This window comes from Daldinia caldariorum (assembly GCF_022478825.1).
Source record: "Daldinia caldariorum strain CBS 122874 unplaced genomic scaffold F4812scaffold_17, whole genome shotgun sequence".
NCBI lineage: Eukaryota > Fungi > Ascomycota > Sordariomycetes > Xylariales > Hypoxylaceae > Daldinia > Daldinia caldariorum.
The window spans coordinates 629,079-647,956 of record NW_025953053.1 but is presented as its reverse complement, the minus strand read 5'-3'; the positions used below and the strand labels follow the sequence as shown (position 1 = coordinate 647,956).

At 49.7% G+C, this 18,878-nt stretch overlaps 7 protein-coding genes across 7 annotated transcripts; 4 read left to right on the top strand and 3 right to left on the bottom strand.

Annotated features, from left to right (window-relative positions):
- The first annotated feature begins 589 nt into the window (after positions 1 to 589).
- F4812DRAFT_441254 (mitochondrial carrier) lies at positions 590 to 2,638 on the top strand. The gene is made up of 5 exons (XM_047935226.1): positions 590 to 966; positions 1,080 to 1,330; positions 1,387 to 1,461; positions 1,640 to 2,241; positions 2,372 to 2,638. The coding sequence occupies exons 2-5, from the start codon at positions 1,314 to 1,316 to the stop codon at positions 2,599 to 2,601; spliced, it is 924 nt and encodes a 307-aa protein (XP_047787320.1). The 5' UTR covers positions 590 to 966; positions 1,080 to 1,313; the 3' UTR covers positions 2,602 to 2,638.
- Positions 2,639 to 2,653: 15 nt separating this feature from the next.
- Positions 2,654 to 5,159, bottom strand: F4812DRAFT_147695 (uncharacterized protein). The gene is made up of 2 exons (XM_047929684.1): positions 4,754 to 5,159; positions 2,654 to 4,696 (listed from the first exon to the last, which is right to left on the bottom strand). Exons 1-2 carry the CDS (start codon positions 4,864 to 4,866, stop codon positions 3,403 to 3,405), a joined length of 1,407 nt encoding a protein of 468 aa, XP_047787319.1. The 5' UTR covers positions 4,867 to 5,159; the 3' UTR covers positions 2,654 to 3,402.
- Positions 5,049 to 6,820, bottom strand: F4812DRAFT_147663 (kinase-like domain-containing protein). Its single transcript, XM_047929683.1, has 3 exons — positions 6,263 to 6,820; positions 5,694 to 6,193; positions 5,049 to 5,633 (listed from the first exon to the last, which is right to left on the bottom strand). Exons 1-3 carry the CDS (start codon positions 6,488 to 6,490, stop codon positions 5,231 to 5,233), a joined length of 1,131 nt encoding a protein of 376 aa, XP_047787318.1. The 5' UTR covers positions 6,491 to 6,820; the 3' UTR covers positions 5,049 to 5,230.
- Positions 6,821 to 8,325: 1,505 nt separating this feature from the next.
- Positions 8,326 to 9,138, top strand: F4812DRAFT_462322 (uncharacterized protein; the record flags this gene model as incomplete). The annotated part of the gene is made up of 1 exon (XM_047938023.1): positions 8,326 to 9,138. One exon carries the CDS (start codon positions 8,326 to 8,328, stop codon positions 9,136 to 9,138), a length of 813 nt encoding a protein of 270 aa, XP_047787317.1.
- Positions 9,139 to 10,181: 1,043 nt separating this feature from the next.
- F4812DRAFT_462321 (uncharacterized protein) lies at positions 10,182 to 11,192 on the top strand (the record flags this gene model as incomplete). Its single annotated transcript, XM_047938022.1, has 1 exon — positions 10,182 to 11,192. The coding sequence occupies one exon, from the start codon at positions 10,182 to 10,184 to the stop codon at positions 11,190 to 11,192; it is 1,011 nt and encodes a 336-aa protein (XP_047787316.1).
- Positions 11,193 to 13,026: 1,834 nt separating this feature from the next.
- Positions 13,027 to 16,301, top strand: F4812DRAFT_462320 (uncharacterized protein; the record flags this gene model as incomplete). The annotated part of the gene is made up of 4 exons (XM_047938021.1): positions 13,027 to 13,676; positions 13,735 to 13,790; positions 13,851 to 14,706; positions 14,771 to 16,301. The coding sequence occupies 4 exons, from the start codon at positions 13,027 to 13,029 to the stop codon at positions 16,299 to 16,301; spliced, it is 3,093 nt and encodes a 1,030-aa protein (XP_047787315.1).
- Positions 16,302 to 16,625: 324 nt separating this feature from the next.
- On the bottom strand, positions 16,626 to 18,239 carry F4812DRAFT_462319 (Abscisic acid G-protein coupled receptor-domain-containing protein; the record flags this gene model as incomplete). Its single annotated transcript, XM_047938020.1, has 1 exon — positions 16,626 to 18,239. One exon carries the CDS (start codon positions 18,237 to 18,239, stop codon positions 16,626 to 16,628), a length of 1,614 nt encoding a protein of 537 aa, XP_047787314.1.
- Between the last annotated feature and the right edge of the window lie 639 nt (positions 18,240 to 18,878).

The window sequence follows — 18,878 nt, the reverse complement described above, 5'->3', positions numbered from 1 at the left end:
GGATATCAACCACGGTTAATGGGAGTCCAGGTATATCTTGTGACCGCATAGTAATGTTATGAGTCGGTTACAAAGTCAAAGTCACAAAGCGATGAATTAATGTTTTTTTTTTCTGTCTGTGTGCCTTATTTTACTTTTACGGTTGAGATCGATAAGGTGTATCTAGTTTCATATGATACTTGCGTTTGGTACAGCCGGGTTCGTGCAGAATCAAGCTGTCTAATCGAGCGGTTGGAGAAATGTAACGTGAAGATAGCTGTAATAGTGAAGTTCTATGGGTGTTACCTACCTAGGTAGGTACTTGATATACCTACCACGTAGAGATATATATACTAACCTATATATCACATGTAATGTATGTATGTATATTAGGTATGCATGTTACTGACCTAAGGTCTTCTTTCCGTTCGAGACAGCCCTATATAAGCTTATTAATCTAATCAAAGACCACTTAAACACCAAAGACCAAAAGAAAGTACAGAGTGGAGAAGGGTACAAGCGTTGCATCTTACATACATACCCCAACCTTACATAAAGGAGGTAACTATACCGATAAGAGGTACATAATGTACTACACGAGGTAGGTACTATATACTTTAGGTACGTATAGGTACCATACCTAGCATGTATACGTCCACAGGCACCTGGGCTTTCGATCCTTGCCGCATCCGCTATCCGCTACCCGCTAATGAAAGCTTAGGGGATTTAGCTGCAACTTTAGGATTTGCGAGCTCGGAGACAGGCGTGAAATTTGGGAGGGTCCAATTCTCACAGGGTACTTTTCCTCTACATATTATTTTCGATAGGTGTACGAAGTATATTAGGTATCTACCTAAGGTTGTTTATTCTTGTCATCAATGGATTCATTGTTAGTCCGGACTCATAGAGTAGAAGAACAATAAGCCTCACCGACTAAAAATGGATTTATGATCTATATCTCTTTCTTTCTTTTTCCTTTTTTCTTGTGTGTGTAATCTTCTTCTTCCTCCTCCTCTTCTACTCTTTACCCCCCCTGCAGCTGAAGACCACTTCGGTGGACTCCCTTGTGTCGACTCTCCCGCTAACGCCGAAAAAAAAAGAGAGCGCGAGAGCGAATTGACGCCGAATATCAGATACAAGATACAAATACAGATATTTCCTGTCACGCCTTAATTTAGTTGCTCTCGACTTATGCGGTGTGACCTAGTCGTCGACAAGGTTTTCTTTACTTATCGAGAACACAGAGAGTGTGTGTGAGAGTGGAGGCAGAACCTTAAAAAGAGAAATTGCGCGGTGGTGGTCGTTGTTGAGTGGACTTGCTTAAAACAAACGCTATGGCGACTACTGCTGGGTACAGAGCTCGACGACAATATACAGAGAGCTTCGCGAGCTAATCCGAACTCATAGGGCATTCATAGCAGGCGGTATTGCCGCCTGCGGCGCCGTCACGGCTACACATCCCTTCGAGACTGTCAAAATCCGGTACGCATTACCATTGTCCCTCCCCCCTCGTCCACACACAAAGGGTTTTCTGAAGGGGGCGGTTTGTCTACGCTACGTAGCACAAGATGTTATGCCGGCGAGAAATACCGCAATGTGTATAGGTACGTTATAGAAAAAAAGGACACAGTTGACTGACGGGAGAGGAAAAAAAAAACAGAATGCAGCTTCAGGGAGAGCTCCAGACCAAGGGCCACCAGCCGCACCACTACCGCGGGCCGTTCCACGGCGTGGGTGTCATCGTGCGGAACGAAGGGCTGCGCGGGATATACCGCGGCATCGGGTGCGCGTACGTCTACCAGGTGCTGCTGAACGGATGCCGGCTCGGTTTCTACGAACCGATGCGGAACGCGCTGGCGTCGGTGCTGCTGCGCGACGGCGCCGCCCAGAACCTCGCCGTCAACATGTTGTGCGGCGCGAGCTCCGGCATCATCGGCGCCGCCGCCGGAAGCCCCTTCTTCCTCGTCAAGACCCGCCTCCAGAGCTACTCGCCCTTCCTGCCCGTCGGCACCCAGCACAATTATCGGAATGCTATCGACGGCCTCAGCCAGATCTACCGCGCCGAGGGTTTTCGCGGCCTCTACCGCGGCGTCGGCGCCGCCATGATCCGAACCGGCTTCGGCAGCTCCGTCCAGCTGCCCACTTACTTCTTCGCGAAGAGGCGGCTCGTCAGACACCTGGGCATGGAGGAGGGCGCCCCGCTGCACCTGGCCAGCAGCACCGTGTCCGGGTTCGTCGTCTGCTGCTTCATGCACCCGCCTGGTAAGTTTTGCTCATCTCACCCACTCACCCACTCACCCTATGTCATTTTTATTATAAGACGATCCGACCAGATCAGATCACACGAGACAGATGCTAGCTAACACGAGATGATTTACACAAAAAAAACTAGACACGATCATGTCGCGACTATACAACCAGAACGGCAACCTGTACAAGGGCGTGTTCGACTGCCTCGGCAAGACGATCCGCACTGAGGGCTTCCTCGCCATATACAAGGGCTTCCTGCCGCACCTGGCGCGCATCCTGCCCCACACCATATTGACCCTGTCCCTGGCCGAGCAGACGAACAAGCTCATGCGCAAACTCGAGCTCAAGATCCTACCCGCCACGCCGCTATAAAAGACGTAAATAGGGGGGAAGAGGGGGCGGGGGGAGCTTATGTATAAAGAGGGGGGGGCATCAGGGAGGGAAAATTTATAAGGAGGAAAAAAGTTAAGCAAACAGGCTGACCGACCTGGCGCTTAGCTAGGGAGTTTCGTACGTGGATGTCTGGAGGGGAGATATTACCTACCTGGTATCGAGATGGGGGATGGAGGGGAAGAGAGAGATATCCGGTATATGATACACACACACACGCACGCACTTGCGGTATTCAAGTGCCACCGAAGTTTATTATAGAGAGCTCGGGGGCAGGTTAGGTCAGGTTAGGTCAGGTATATATATTAGGTATTTATATACACCCAGCCTATATCTACGGGGGAAGGGGATGGAGGCTTTTTTTTTTTTCTAATTTTTCCTTGTCTCGGCGGGTTATGGTTAGATATGGGACGGCGCGGTAGATTCGGATAGATTTACTACTGCCCAGTTTGGTTCTTTCTTGGTAACATAGGAGGTATGTATCTAGGAGAGAAATGGTAGAGAAGGAAGAGAAAGGAAAAGAAAAGAAGAAGAAAAAGAAAAGGGAGGATAGGGATAATATTTATTCTTAAAGGTTAAAGATCACCTGCTTTTTTTTTTTTTTGCATTGTTTCGAATTGTCTAAGATGATGGAAGTCAAGCCCAGTGAGTAAGTACATAAAGTAAGTAAGTACCTAGAAGTAAGTCGCTGAGATACATGTAAATGTGCCGAAGGAGGTAAATTGGTGCTGGCTAGGTTACGTGTAGGTACCAGGTTAGGTTAGGTTAGGTTGTAGCTATTCGCTACCCGCGTATAGTCCGCTGGCACCCGTAGCACAACTTCCGCCTAGTCTCGGCCGCCTCGCTATCCCCGTCATCAACATCGTCGCCTATTTCCCCCCTCCACCGCTGATCGCCGAGCTCGTCCAGACCTGCGCCGCACAGGACGCAACGAGTGTGTTGTTCTCGTCCAACGCCGTTGCTCGTAGCAGCAGCCGTATTCCTCCCCGCACGGTCATCATCATCCCCCTCAGGCACCCGTACCAGCTTCCCCGTCGTGCGCACCACGTTCGCTACCACGGATGGATAGCTGGCTTCCACCTCGGCGAAGTACCGCCCCAGCACGTCGTCGATGCTCAGGTCCCGGTGCGAGACTACCGCCGCGGTACCACCACTACTACTACCGTTATCTAGCTTCGCCGCCTCGACGGGCGGTAGGAGGGTGCTCGCGAGCCCGGCTGGTAATACTTGCACGAGGTACGTGACGAGTTCCTTGCGGAAGAGCTCGCGGAGCGGGCTGTAGACGGGTAAGGATTTGTGGGTAGTAGGAGTGGTGGTGGTGGTAGTGCCGTTCTCGTCGCTGGGAAATAATCCCCCCGCAACAGCAGCGGCAGCAGTAGGGTCAAGAAGACCCGAGGGAAGCGGCGCGGCGCCGTCGTTCACGAGCCAGGGCACCGCGAAACCCCGGCCCTTGGCGGTCTCGGACAGGGTGAGCTCCGCGAGGGACGTCGTGCTGTGCCCGAGGAGGAGCGCGTCGCAGCTGCGGAGCGCGGCGGCGGCGAGGAGCACGTGTCGCGTTAGGAGGCGTCGGACGTCGGCACGGGAGGTGGTGGAAGGGAGGGAGTGGAGGATTTGGGAGAGGCGGTGGGAAGGGGAAAGGGTGGTGGTGGTGGTAGAGTCATGAGAAGGATTGGGGTAGGGGTTGGGCAGAGTAGTCCAGTCGATAGAAGGTAATTCGAGCGCGGAGCTCAGGGGCACGGTCTGTAAGTTCGCATCCGGGAAGCGGGCGCGGAAGGCCGCGATATACGGATCTTTATCTACACCCCCGTCTTTCCCGGTGGTATAAGGCGCAACGGTGTCGTCGACGACGTGCACGGCAACATACTCGAACCTAGACGTCTTCTGGCCCCTGGCGCGCTGCTGCCGCACGTTTTCCGTAAGCACGTGCAGCAGCGCGGTGGACGACGGCCCGCACGACAGGCCGACAAGGTATCGCTGCGGACGCCTGGGGCCCTTGGCGCGGGGAGCGCTGGTTTCGCGCTGCAGGGCCTCGAGACGCTTGATGGCTTTGCTGGAGACGTAGTATGCAAAACAAGTCCTGGGATAGGCGTTAGTATTTATTGTATTACCTTAGGTATAGGTACTTTCAACCTACTTGCACACAATCTCGGCCCCTCTCAAGTCGATCGTGCCCTCCTGGTCCTTGCACCGATTGCAGGGCCGAGAGGACCCCGCTGTCTCGGCCGGGGCTGTCGCCGTTGTCGTCATCGGGGAAACAAGGTCGTAGATCTCCAATAGAAATTTCTCATTCAGGTGGGGACAAGGCCAAAAGACAGATCTCCGATTATAGAAGGATTACTTTTCAGTCTTAAGATGGTCTTCTTATGCGTTGACAATTATGTATTTCAAGTTGGAAGCTTTTAGTTTGAATTTTGACTCATTAAGAATTCTTTTGCGCGAGTCACGTGGGTCCGTGTTTCTACATGCTATGCTTTTGCCCCTGATAACCGCAAAGTCGCTGCTTCAGACGTAGCGCATAATCTTGGGGGAAATTAATCTTATATTTGTCAGGATTTGAATATATGCCTTCTTAGTTTCGCTCTACTCGTTAGAAAATGTAGTACGTACCTGTTCATTCTGTCGTACTAAACAGACAGGCGAGGTCACTCTCTTCGAACCACCGGCGATCCTTTTCCCACGCATGAGTTATGATATCTCTTCCAAAGCGTCCGCATTCTTCTACCTGCTCCACTGATCCCCAACCCTGGACGGACATTCCAAACGAAATCAGATGAGCGCCGACTTGAATCGCCGTACGGAACGCGAAGTCTTCGCTTACCGGCCCGTAGCCCTCTATAAACCCCTGGGTCATAAATAGACCGGCAGCCTTACCCTTGTATATTTTTAGCTCATACAGTTCTGCGATCATCTGACCCACGTCGAGGCTAGGTTTGCCTATTTGTGACATCTCCCAGTCGATTACAAATATTGGTACGTCTACTCCCTTTTGGATGGGGGCTTTGGGGAGAAGAATACTAAGTACTTCTGTCAGTATAAAAATTCTTGGGAATGAATAGACAGATACTACTACTTACTTTCCCGTCCAAAAGTCTCCATGGATGACCTGGAGCTGGCTGTCATCCTCTAGCTCCGCAGCAGCCATCTTCCCAACCTCTTTGAAGACATCTTCAGCACCCCCAAGGACGCTTGTAAATTGTTTGGCTCGGTCCAGAAGCCACGAGAAGTTGATCATGTGCTTCAATCCCTGCAGTTCCTTGTTTGCAGCAACTGTCACTCGCAGCTCATGTTGTTGGGCAGCCCAGGAATGAAATCCTTTGAGCCATCTTCCCAATGCCTTTCCAAGCTGAAGACTTCGATTTTCCATCTCCTCTGGGTCAGATCCATCCAGAATCTCCAAGGTATGCATTTTCAAATCGATGCCGTCCCCTAGAAGTTCCTGAATTTGGGTATTATTTCCCTCGTCAAAATGATAGAACTTGGGCGTTCTGACGATAAAATTGTATGACTTGTCTTCGTCTGCCTTCCCGACGACAGAGAAGGCTGATAGTGCCTTGAGACATTCTTCTTCGATACGCTATAAAAAGTCAATGTTGAGTGGCAAGGATCTGGAAAGCTAGAGTTTTGCTCAGTAGATTTGACATACGCAACGGGAAAGGGTTAATTTGAAGTCAGGGGAAGAGGCAATATAGTCTTCAGAGTGCTTAACGGCAACATCTTTCGTACCGTCTGCAAGTGGGTGTGCCAATGTTGCACGGTATATGAAGTTAGCTGTTCCCCCTGAGAGTATATCTAGTGACGAAGCCTCGTAAGGTGTTCCTTTTAGACTCTCAAGGACTTTGGATGTGACCTCCTCGCGGCTCTCTGGTGTCATATTGAAAGAGATGGCGGCTTATTGGAGATTGTCAGTAAGGAAATTAAGGACAAAGATTTCGTAGGAATAGATGACCGATTATAATCAACTGTGCGGTAGCATTGTCTGAGATGCTATTCAAGAGACGACGGATTACATTAATATAATTGAGATAGTTGCTCTTAATAAGTAAACTTCCTGTCATGTCATTATATTAGTATTTAATGGCTCGAATGAAAAGACTGGTGGTCGTGATAATTTTTTGAAATTGTGATTGGATCTAAGCTGCATCGGCCAGTGACTCAAGTTTAATAGGTACCTGTCTAATGCGACGATAGCGTAGAAAGCAAGGAATACGGCCAGTTCCAATTCGCGGGAATTGTGTTAATTATATGCAACTTTACTACCTAACGTTAGGGCTAGGTTAGGTTGGGTTAGGTACCTCTTATTAACACTGATTCCAATGCTATATCATAGCTCTTGCCTGTTAAACCCTCTCTTTTATAACCTTACTATTGTTAAATCCCAATAGCTACTATGTATGCTAGGTAATAGAGTTATGATGAAAGAACTCAAGGAGGTACCTAATTTGACATTTGACATTTGAAAACAAAGTACCCAAGTATCTTTTACCCCATTTCCTATTGGCTAAGTACCACCATATAACCTCTTAGTAAGAGTGAAAGGCTGTTTCCGCCAATCAAATATGAGACAAGGGAACAGCTAGTCGGCACCTCAAACACGCACCTGTTTCGTTTCCTCTCCTTTGACATCATTCCCCATCTCTCATTGGCCAATTTTGGCCGTATCTTCCTATAGGCTGTAAGGCCCTTAGTATTTTTGGGTTGCGCTCGCCCATCCTCAGGGAACGAACCTCGGACAATCAGCAAGAGCCTATGACAGACGGAACACACCTTATGAGGCAACGGCTGCGAGGGGTATAAGGGGTACAAACCGATCAGTAGATCGGATTGGTCAAATTATGTCGGGCTCGTTAGCTCGATACGGATTATACGGATTACCCCAGGGGTTTAGCTCGCGTGGGAGCATGGGAACGAGTAAGGAATTCTTGCGTGGCCGGGATGGAATTGGCCCATAATCATCCCAAAATGATCCAAATGGCAAGCTGAATCTGGAATAGGCAGCGATCAGGAAGCAACAAGGTAGCAACCAGGAAATTGAACTCTGTTTCTCATTAAAAGTATTTTCTTTTCTTCGTCCATCGTTCTTTTTTTTTCTCAACTACTTTTGGTAGTAACCTTGCCCGCCGTTACTTGTGACTATCTCATAGTATGGTTTTCGCTTTGGCTTCAACCATGGCTATGACTTAATATCATTGTCACGAGAGCGATGTGCTAAAAAAAAAAAACACCAAAAAACTATAGAGGAGCTGTGCTTCGTTTCCTTCAAGATACAACATACCATTTTCGAGTTGCTTGTTTCGCATTGACTGCATTGGTGGCTTAATATTTCGTCGTTAGAGCCGCCATCAAATTTCCGTTTGTTATCTCTCACGCATATTATTGGTGTTGAAGTGGCTGCTCTCATCATTCTACTCGCCTATTCAGGCCTATTCAGCTTGGGTCTGATTGCCCGACCCTGTCACAAATCTGCATCTCGCGCCGTACTTAAGGGTCTGCCGTCATTTGTGGCCTTCCTGACACAACTCGCGTTTCGGCGTGTTGCTTTGTTCGATCTAGCTAGATCCGACTGCCAAGCTCACGCTGATCAGTTAAGACGTCAGGCCAGTCTGTAGGCTATCAAGCTATATGCTCGGAAGATAACCGCTTTCTTTCAATTTTCTTTGGTTGTGCTGCGAAGACACCGGAGTATCGCGAAAGGGCTTCTCTGCAAAGATGGCGCATCGCCGGCAACGATCACGACGGGCCTTGCATCTCACAACGTTGCTAGCTATGGTCTCGACCTCATCGGCTGTCAACCTGTCACAGTTCCAGCTCATTATATCGAATAGCATATCGAAAAGCTGCATTCGTGCCTATCAGACGGAAATAGAGGGCTGCAATGTTAAGGATTTCACCAGTGGAAAACAATGTTCGGCGCCTTGTGTAAAGGGCCTCCAACAGGAGGAGGATCTTATACAGGAAGCCTGTGGGGATCTTAATATCAGCCACAGATCGTTGCTGGGGATCGCGTTGTCGGGTGATTTGGTCGATACCCTCTGCCCCGGTCTCGATCCGACAACTACCGTCACCACGACTGTACATCCCTCATCAACTAAGGGGGGATTTTCAACAATAGTTACGGCACCGACAAGTTTTCCGACGGACACTACCCGTACGACTGAAAAGATAACATCCACGACGTCAAGTGAAAAGACCAGTACCAGTACAAGTACTACAAGTACTAGCGATCAATCGACGACAACGCAACCCTCAACGACTCAAGAAACTTCAACGACATTAGCTACAACCACAGCTACTGAGTCGATTACCGATACTACGTCAGCACAAAATACGGCGCAACCTACCACGCCAAGTGAATCGTCACAATCAACGTCGTCTGATGACAGTGTACCGACACCCTTTTTTGGCGGCACACCATTTGATCCTTTACCTCCAGAGCAGGGACTGGGTTCAGCCTTATCGGCAGGATACGGCAAGGAAGCGTTGGTAGTTGCGATATGTGCTGCTCTGTTAATGTTATGGTAGCGACACGGCCCAAGCTAATGCCAGAAGATGTAAACCTGAGCATGTAAAAATATTTGTAATGTTTAAAACGGTTAAGGGGGGATGGGGTGCAACAATTGATACCAACTACATACAGGGTGCTAGGGGATGATAATACCACGGAGCATTGTGGCTTCGGGCTAGAGCTTTTGAAAGAGTTGACTTGTAAGAAGTAGAAATTTAGGATTAAAAGTCTACCTAAGAAATGAGAAATGCCACAAGAATGACATGTGATTTCATATCAGCATATCTCGTGTATAATGCTTCACATAGGTAGTACATGTAGTATGTACATAGTAGCTGCATACCTAGGTTATGTGTGTTGGGTAGATATGTTTTGTGCCTGAGTTATGTGCCTATACCTCCACTATAAAGTGCATTAGGTTACACAATGATATCGGTAAAAATGAGGGAGGTGGATTTCTGCTAATCTGGCTAAACCTCGATTGGCTTGAGTATTTGGTTAGCGTTGGTTAGGCTCGCGTTAGCATTGGAGCCATTACGTAGAAATCACCCCGAACCGGAGTGCCGAGGTAGAGGGAAAAGAAAAAGGTCGAAGGTGCCTTAAATACTAAATAAATAATTCACCAGCGCCGACGTCTCGTAGCACATTCTCATATAATCATACAAATAACGCACTAACATCAATTTCTAGAAATTATATATAACTTTGACAATAACTGACTGGTCAATCAAACTAGTTAGTCGCTTTTGTCTTTGTCTTTCTTGTCTTTATTTGTTGTTGCGTTCGTTGCTTACCTTGCCTAACGGTAACATTCATTTTAAATACTTTGGTTGATGGTCTTTGAAGTCGTTGTGCTTTTAATTTCCAAGCTTCAACTGCTGTTTACCATCTTTTATCAGTAATAGAGGTTCGTCGTATGGTCGATTAGGATAGGAATTCCCGTCTATACGGAATTTTTACACAAGACACTACCACTATCACCACTACCATCACTTTAGAGAGAAAGAAAGAAAGAAAGAAAGAAAGAGAACAGCAACAACGAAACGAAACGAAACCAACGATGAGCGCCGCAGAAGTCAACGCACCCGCGACCACGGACCTGCCCTCGGGTGACCCCGTACCGTCCGGGCCTCCGGTCCCCGTGTCCAAGCCACCTCCTCCTGCTCCTCGGCCGTTCCCCATCAAAGACGTGATCAAGGCGGCGCCCTCGAACGCGGACGCCTTCCTGGCGCACCTGCAGCGGTGCCTGCAGACCCCCTCGGGCATCGACACGACGCTGCTGTTCGTGTGCTACGCCGCCCGCCTCGCCGCCTCCCTCCTCGAGCACTCGGCCCGCCCCGCCGTCCAGCGCTCCGCCCAGCAGCTCCTCGCCCTCGCCGCCAGCCTGCCCCCCTCCGCCACCCTCGTCTTCACCGCCAAGGCCCTCCCCGGCCGCGGCGCCGCCCTCGCCCTCTCCCTCGCCAAGCGCCTGCGCGCCCTGAGCGCCACCATCGCCGACGCCAGGACCTTCCTCCGCCTGTGGGGCCTGCTGAACATGTACTTCTGGCTCAGGAGGCTGCTGCTAGCGGCGAGGAAGCAGGGGGCGGAGGAGAAGAAGAGCCCGGAGGAAGAGAAGAAGCCCGACCGGCTCGAGACCGCCATCTCCTGGTTCCAGCTGTCCACGTGCGTCGTCTTCCAAGCGCTCGAGAACGGCGCGTACCTCTCGTCCAAGGGCGTGCTGGGGTGGTCGAGGACGGCGCAGCGGCGCGCGTCGCTCTGGAGCGCGCGGTTCTGGGCGGCGTTCGTGGCGGCGGAGCTCGGGCGGCTCGCGTACGAGAGCGGGAAGCGGGGGCGGCGCACGCGCGCGGAGAAGTTCGCCGGCGGCGCCAAGACGGCCGCCGAGGTCCAGGCCGAGGAGGCCGAGTGGTCGGCGACCTGGCGCAAGGCGCTGCTCCGCAACCTCGCCTGGGCCCCGCTCACGCTCCACTGGAGCTCCGAGGCCGGGCTGCTCGGCGAGACGGCGGTCGGCGCGCTCGCTTGCGTGCCGGGGGTGGTGCAGATGCGGGATCTGTGGAGGAAGACGGCAGAATAAAGACGGTTGTCTCTCTCTCTCTTTTCTATATCTATTATAGATATATATATGTGTGTGTGTGCGAGTTAGAGGAAGTAGGTAGAGCGAAGAGGCTGGTTTGCGTTGCTTGAACAGGCAGGCGGGGGTTACCCAGGTGAGACTGATGAGTCTGAGAGACGGAGACGGTGTAGGTTAAGGGCGAGCAGCAAGCAATATTGCTATTCCTATTGCTAGGTTTTTCGTTTTATTCGTGTGCGCCGATGGCCGGGCCAAAAGGGGGGGTATGATGACTATTACCACGAGAGAAGGGGGGAAAAGGGGGAGGGGGGACGGTTTGAGCGTGTAGGTATTGGGATTCAGTGGGTATTTTCTTTTGGTTTCTTTGTCTGGTCTCGATATACCGGTTAGCTCATGAAAATTCCATTGCGTGTGTGGATGTAAAGATATATATAATACAATACCTACGAAGGAAAGGAAAATTACCTACCTAGGTTAGGTAGGTGCTTAAGACTTGTATGCTACATGATGTGCTCCCGTAAAATGTGGCTAGTCTTGGTCAGGTTCTATTAAGAGTTGTCTGTTTCCAATGTGAAGGCAAGTACTCTAAACTGCCTACCTAGAATATGGTTATTAGACATTTTATTTATTATAAGACATGGCCTCTTTTGCGGCTTGCACACACCAAACCAAAGCCCGTTCTTATTTGTGTTTGTAAGACTACACCTAGAAGCATTCATTCCTCTTAACCCCCTCCAATGTAAGGTAGGTAGATAGAGAGTCGGCAACTACAGTAGTTCAACGAACACGCTTTGAACCGAATGTATAGTTTAAGTATCTATAACTAGGCTAACAGGTAGGTAACTACCTAGTCATGACCTTGTTTAACCTTCAGGCATAGCGATACGAATATCAGGTACCTAGCCTCGCGGCAGAGAACGCTTCGCCCCCCTTTCCTGCGGCAGATACGTAAGGTAGGTAGGTAGGTACTGATTTATGAGGTAAAAGCATTGACTGGAAAGCATACGTAGGTAGTAAGAAACAGGGTCGAATTTTAAGATATATCTTTATTGAAACTGCTTCACATATACGTTCATAGACAGGAGATAACCGTCTCAAGAACAGTACTGCTAGTTAAAGAAACTTCAAAGGAAGTAGTTAGGTTAGGTAGGTGGATAGTAATTATTGTGGTCTATGTCATATTATATGAAATAAATATTCAACATTAATTGATTGTTTGAGGGTATTGATACAAGTTTGCAGGCTTTGGGAGAAATGATTCATGTAAAATATGCGTCAACGGTTTGATCCTGCTGTTATTTAAGGTCATCTGGACTCTTTTGCCTATCCGATCTTCTCTATGGGTATTTGATTGGTGTAAACATGAACTGGCTCATACCTAACCAAAGTATGCTTGATCAAGTAGTCAGTATATGTGTAGTGAAAGTTGAACCAGCGCGTTCTTGCCATAAGAGCAATCGATATAGGTATCCCATAACAACTGAATATTGTGTGGAGGCTTGTCATGATGAGATGATTCTTTGCTGCCCGCAGATGAACTGCCGTTCTATGGACACTGGGAAGTGCAAAGTGCTGGTTGTGGTTTAGTAAATGTGTTGGGATGCATAATCCCCTGTTTGATAGAAACTGATGAGGCAGTTGGTTTGAAGTTCCTTTCGTTTCCCAGCCATTTGTTTCCCCAGCAGTGCTTAGTAGGGTGCTCGCGGCTCCATCTCATCTTAATACTTTATATCTTTGGCTCCTCGCCCATTAGGTCACATTATTGCTTTGCTCCTGCATTGCAACCGTTCACAATTATCCTCTACCCCAATTCTTAGGTAGAACATCAGCCGGCAACATGGCCGATCCCTTATTGACTATTTCCGATGTCATCAAACAAACCAGTAAGGTCGCCAAGTGCCTCGTAGAGTACGGGATGCAGGTGAAGGATGCCCCTGTATTGATCGGGAATATCACTTTGGAAGTCAACACCTTGAAAGCTATCCTAGAGACTCTTCACCTAACTCTGGGTTATAATCCGCTATCTACCGCTAAGGCAGGGCTGTCAGACTCTCTCGACCAGTGCAGAAACCTATTGGACGAACTCCTGTTGTTGGTAGCACCGGAACCGGAGTCGGAGTCTGATGAGGAACGACCCCCTCAAAAGACACGTAATTTGCGAGGTCCTTTTTGTAAATTCGGACGCGGAAGACCAGCAGCCGCACCGTCACGACAGCCTAATGACAGCTCGAATGCGGGCCAGCAGCAGCATATACCGCAGACTCATCAGATCACCTCTGAATACTATCTCACACAGTATGAGCGACACACCAACGTGAACCAAAACGTCCCCAGAACACCGGTGGGCTCGTCTCGTAGGCACTCGGTGATGGGTCTCGCCGCGCGGTTCAGATGGCCGCTGTTCCAGAAGAGCAAAGCAGAGGACTTGTTAAAGCGGCTTGAGAGACATAAAACCCAGCTCAGCCTGGCGGTGCACACAGACAACGCGTAAGAAAAACCTGTACTAGATTTTTTATAGCATTGCCGCTGACTTGTTCTCATATAGCATGAATCTTACCTCCATTGCCACTTCTATAAAAGATATTGAGGCTAACCTGAACGGTAAGGTGAATCCATAGCCTAAATATTTACACGCCCTGTTACTAAATTGGCAATAAATAGATCAGGACAGGAGGTCAATCTTAGCTTGGCTGTCCCCAAAGCTTGACATGTATGAATTCCATCGCGAACAGCACGACAAGCAGGAGGACGAGACGTGCGAATGGATAACAAGTTCTCGCGGCTGGAAGCAGTGGCTGAACGGGGGCTCGTACGAGCCCGGCGGATACCGTCGTTTCATATGGATCTACGGTATCCCCGGCGCCGGAAAGACGGTTTTAGCCTCGTTCCTCATTGACAATATCGCCGTGCACTGTCGGGCGACGGGGTATTCCTACTATTACTGTCACAACGAACGGAACCAGGATGAGACGTTACATTTCCTGCGCTGGATTGTAGGGGACTTGAGCCGACAGATCGATCGTTTTATCCCCAAGGAATTGGAGAAGCTTAGCAATTCACAGGTCTTCGACATCGATGCCCTCATGAACTGCTTCGCCGCGATTTCTACGAAGTTTAAGAGTGAGGATCGTCGGGTGTACCTGGTGGTCGATGCCGTGGACGAAAGCAAGAAGCCGCGGCGGAGGCTTCTTGACGTGCTAATTAGAATAGGCACGGAGATGATCTATGAGAATGTCTCAATACTGATGACAAGTCGTGAAGAGGACGATATTGTAGGCGCGATGGGCCAGGCTACGGCCGCCATGAATCCCCTACCCGCGGACAAGGCGCAAAATTTAGATAGCTTGGCCGATGCTTTTACTCCTTACACGTCTATCACTATGTCAAATAGCGATGTTATGCGAGCGATACAGAAGTACGTCGAGAAACAATTCGAACGAAATGCCAAGTTCAAAATGTGGCTACCAGAGTTCAGGACAAAGATAGAGACAAAGCTGGCGAGAAACGCCAGAGGAATGTTAGTTGTTAATAGCCGCGATCCCCCAAGTATATCGAGATAGAGGTAGTTAACCTTTTCCTAGGTTCCGCTGGGTCGCATGCCAGATCGACATTCTCGAACGCATCTACATGGACGCAGACAAGGTGCTAAAAGCACTGGATGATTTGCCGGAAACGCTATTTGACACTTATGACAGAATACTCCAAAGCATAGAGTCAGAGCAGCGAGAGTTCGCCCGCACGGCTCTGGCTCTGATATGTAGTAGCACCTTCCAAGCCAGGAGCGCCGACGTGTTGGTGCAGGCATCCCTTCACAATGTTCGGCACGGCGCATTACATTTATATAATCTTGGTACATTGAAGGAGATCCTCGGCTGTCTAATCAGGGTAACCAATTTGAGGAGAAGACCTCAATGGTGGTTTCGACGTGAAGATGATAATGCTCCCCTCCAGAGGGTTGCCGTCGCTCATTTTACCGTCAAGGAGTTTCTCTTTGCGAAAGCCAAAAATGCAGGAGAACCGAGACCGGCGGGTGAATTTGCTGTGTCGGAGAGCAGTATCCGCGAGCTGGAGATGCAGGTCGTGTTCAATGGCTTGTTGCAATGGGGAAGAAATCGTCCTGCTAACTCGAGATATCCTACTCGCTATGAGGAACACTGTCTAGAAACGAGCGAATCGGCTATGCGAGGAGCCCGCCAGGGTATGATCCTCAGAAACCAAAGTATATGGGATTCAGTGGTACCATGCTTAATCCCTGGAAGACCACATCTCAAAGTTCTTACAAACATGAACCTCCGTAGACAGTTTCCGCGGTGGGCGAGGCTGAGTGCTCTCGATGAGATGGTACCAGGGATGAATAGGCAGCTCCGACAGGAAACAGGTATTTTGGCAAGCCTTATCTTACTCAACTGGCCGGAATTTACGCAGAAGTATCTCAAGGAGCCTAGTTTCCAAACCTTGACACCCGAAGCAAAGCATGCCGTCTGGACAACTAAATTCGCCATCAACGCACTAGAAAATCTGCCTATGGATATTCCGCGCGTATTTGAAAAGGGAAAGGGAGTCACGCTCCTCCAGCTGTGCGTAGCGTGGAAACGTCCCGAGTTCTTAGAGCTCTTCATTAATGCCGGTGCGAATTTCACGCATGAACCCAACATAATATTTACGGCTCTTGCGAATCCCTGGGGAGTCGATGACGCCGAAGGCGATGGGTCAGCTACCGGCCAACTTCTGAAGATGCTCCTCGAAGCAGGCGCAGATCCTAACCCCCCTGGCTATTTATATACACCTCTTCAGGCTGCAGTGTGGCATCTCGAAGAAAGCAGGGTACAGAGTATCCTTATTGAGGCCCGCGATGCCAATTCAGTCGGAGACCCTAATGGAAAGCATCCATATGGACAAAAGGAGCCTGAGCCATGGGCCAGCTGGCATCCTCTTAAGATATGTCATAGGGCGCCAGCAGGGTCAGATCCAGGTAACGACGCGCAGGAGAGTGTAAATAACAAGTCGAGGAGGCAGATAGAACAGCTGCTAATCCAGTATGGAGCCCGAATGGAATCCGATGTAATTGATGTTTCGTCAGATGACACAGTTGTAGACGCTCCTGCGGCTTAGTGCTAAAGTTTGCCTTCGTCTATTCCTCTATACCGAAGGAGTATTGTTTAGGCTGAACAAGGCCAGGCTTTAGCTAGGATGGAGGGATATTGAAGTGAGAAGGGGTCCAGGTAATGTAGGTAGTATCAAGAACGATAGCGTATATTTCTATTATTGGATTATGTCGTTCTTTCTTAGTGAAGTGAGGGCTCGAGTAGATCAAACTTTAAGCGTATGGTATTGTTGAAAACCGTTATCATTTCCCTGGTGCAATAAAATGTTCGGCCGCCTGTACTTGGTAGGTACTGAAAAATGATATGAATTAATAATGGTGTGTGATAATCATTATGATTGTTTCTGTCCCATCTCTTCCATCCCAATATCATCCCATTCCTCACTCCATTCGCCAATCTTCCCACCTAGCCAGATCCCTCCAGCTGTTGCTACGCTGGCAAGAAGGAACCAGCCTTCAAACCATCTATCTACGAAACCTGGCTCCAAGGCGCTTTCAAGGGCGTCGCCGACTGCACTGCCTACCTCTTTAGGGAGGTTACTTCGTAAGAGTAGAGCGGCAGAAATCACGTAAATAGCACTGATCTGCCCAATTAACAGTGCAAGATTAGCCTGCGCCTGGTATAGGAGTCCAGGAGTCCATTTCGCGAATAGACGGAATGTCTGCAGTGCACTGTTGGCGCTCGCGGCGAGAATAACACCGGATAATAAGAACGATATCTGTCTAGCCCAGGCAATCTGATCAAGCTTAGGGTCCCAATGCTTCGCTAGGAGACCCAAGAACCGATTAATGGGATCCGAAGAGGAAAACGAGGCAGTGGGATAATACAGACGCCGCAAAGTAGTCAGGGTAGTCGCTATGATACGATAAACGCAGTATACGCTGAATACGTACGTAGGTATCGAGAGTAGTTTTCCAGAAAAAGTTGCAGCCCGAGCCGAGTTGGCTTGTCGAGAGCGGAGCGTATTAAGGGAAGAGGATAGGTTTGATTCCATGGCCTCCAAGCCCGCGATCTCGAGACGCAGCGTACGGATTTCGGCTGCGTCACCACCACCGCGGATAGAACCGATAACCTTAGTTACAAACCCACGCTTCTCGGTCGATGGGGTCTCGGCTACCTTACGTAGAAGGGTCTGTAAACGGTGTCGTTTAGTTATAAGCATTTCATTGGTTGCATCGAGGCCCGCTTGTTTACGGGCAACATCGGCATCCGTTACGGGGCGCCTTGTACGATTACCAAACGTGTGCCACGGCGAAGAGACCGAGGCGAACCCAGATAATAAAGCCATCAATGAGATACCAATGACACCAATGCGCTCAAGACAGGCACGTGCTAAGCTGCCAGAAATCGCGGGTTCGACCCGGGCCTTCTCCATCTTAGCGCTAGGACGCACTGCTTCACTTCCTACCGGTACGAGGTTCCCTAGGGACCAGAAGGCGCATAACCAGACGCTGAACATGACAAACTGGAGAATCCAAGCAGCCCGGGGGATTTTGCCTTTAGAGTTGCGTTGGAACGACCATCCCGAACCGGCTACAAGAGACTGGAGTTCAAGGAAGGGTATAAGTACAACGAGGAGAAACAAGAGGGTGGGAACGGTGACTCGCAGAGCTAGCGCTCGGGCGTAAGGGTTGATTAATTCAGAGATCTCGCACAAGATCAATTCGCCTAATACGACGGCTAATCCGACCGTGGTAGAAAAAGCGGCTTCCGCTATCCGTCTTCGTAGGGATTTAGCGCCATGCTCAGCATGCGCTTGCTGGAGTGATATAGGCGCATCAGAAGGGAGGAAGTGGTCTTCTCCGTCTCGAGAATTTTGGACACGGGCTAGATAGGGAAATATCTTTTGAGAGACCAGAATAGAAACGGCCACGAAGGTTATTACGAAAGGTGCTAGTGATAATGTCATTGACGTCGCCGAGGGCGCGACGAGGCTCGGCGCCATACATGCATCGTCTGAGCAGCGAAAGAGCCCCATTCTTGGAAAATTAGAAAATGAAAATAAATACTCTTGACGATTATGATCCCAGGTAGGTACAGGTACGAATGGCTTTTCTGCGATAGAATAGCATTCTAGCTCATAGGACGAAGTGTGAATTGACACTTATCGACGAGTAGAAGATTCATTCGAAGTGGATGTAGGCACGAATCGAGGAACGGATGACATGATCAAACTTTCACGAATCGTAGTTGGAAGTCGAAAGTTGAAACTTGAAACTTGAACGGAAGTGATAAGATTCGAGTTTGGGCTCCCCCAGAAAGACCCAGGCAGATGACGACTGCCCTTTGAGTGTGAGCCCCACCTTTCCACCCTACATGTAGGCACTGTCTTAGCCACATTTAAGGCTTATCCTTTGAGGCGCAGGTCTAGTCAAACGAAGAACAGGGGTCCATGAAAAAAGTTGAATATCTCCAAGCAGTCGCGCGCGACCTCGACAATAACTGACAGCAACTTGCAGAACCCCTGCCGTTGACGCTGGGAGAGGTTACTGCAATCGCTGCGGGGGGGGGGGGGGGGGGGGGGGGGGGGGGGGGGGGGGGGGGGGGGGGGGGGGGGGGGGGGGGGGGGGGCGCGGGGGCGGGC

Excerpts from the sequence above, each read along its gene's own strand:
- F4812DRAFT_147663 (XM_047929683.1), bottom strand. The coding sequence starts at position 6,490 with ATGACACCAGAGAGCCGCGAGGAGGTCACATCCAAAGTCCTTGAGAGT. Across the intron at positions 6,194-6,262 it reads AATTAACCCTTTCCCGTTGC|CGTATCGAAGAAGAATGTCT; the intron begins GTATGTCAAATC and ends GACTTTTTATAG. Across the intron at positions 5,634-5,693 it reads GGAGACTTTTGGACGGGAAA|TATTCTTCTCCCCAAAGCCC; the intron begins GTAAGTAGTAGT and ends AGAAGTACTTAG.
- F4812DRAFT_441254 (XM_047935226.1), top strand. Across the intron at positions 1,462-1,639 it reads TTCGAGACTGTCAAAATCCG|AATGCAGCTTCAGGGAGAGC; the intron begins GTACGCATTACC and ends AAAAAAAAACAG. Across the intron at positions 2,242-2,371 it reads CTGCTTCATGCACCCGCCTG|ACACGATCATGTCGCGACTA; the intron begins GTAAGTTTTGCT and ends AAAAAAAACTAG.
- F4812DRAFT_147695 (XM_047929684.1), bottom strand. The coding sequence starts at position 4,866 with ATGACGACAACGGCGACAGCCCCGGCCGAGACAGCGGGGTCCTCTCGG. Across the intron at positions 4,697-4,753 it reads GGGGCCGAGATTGTGTGCAA|GACTTGTTTTGCATACTACG; the intron begins GTAGGTTGAAAG and ends CGCCTATCCCAG.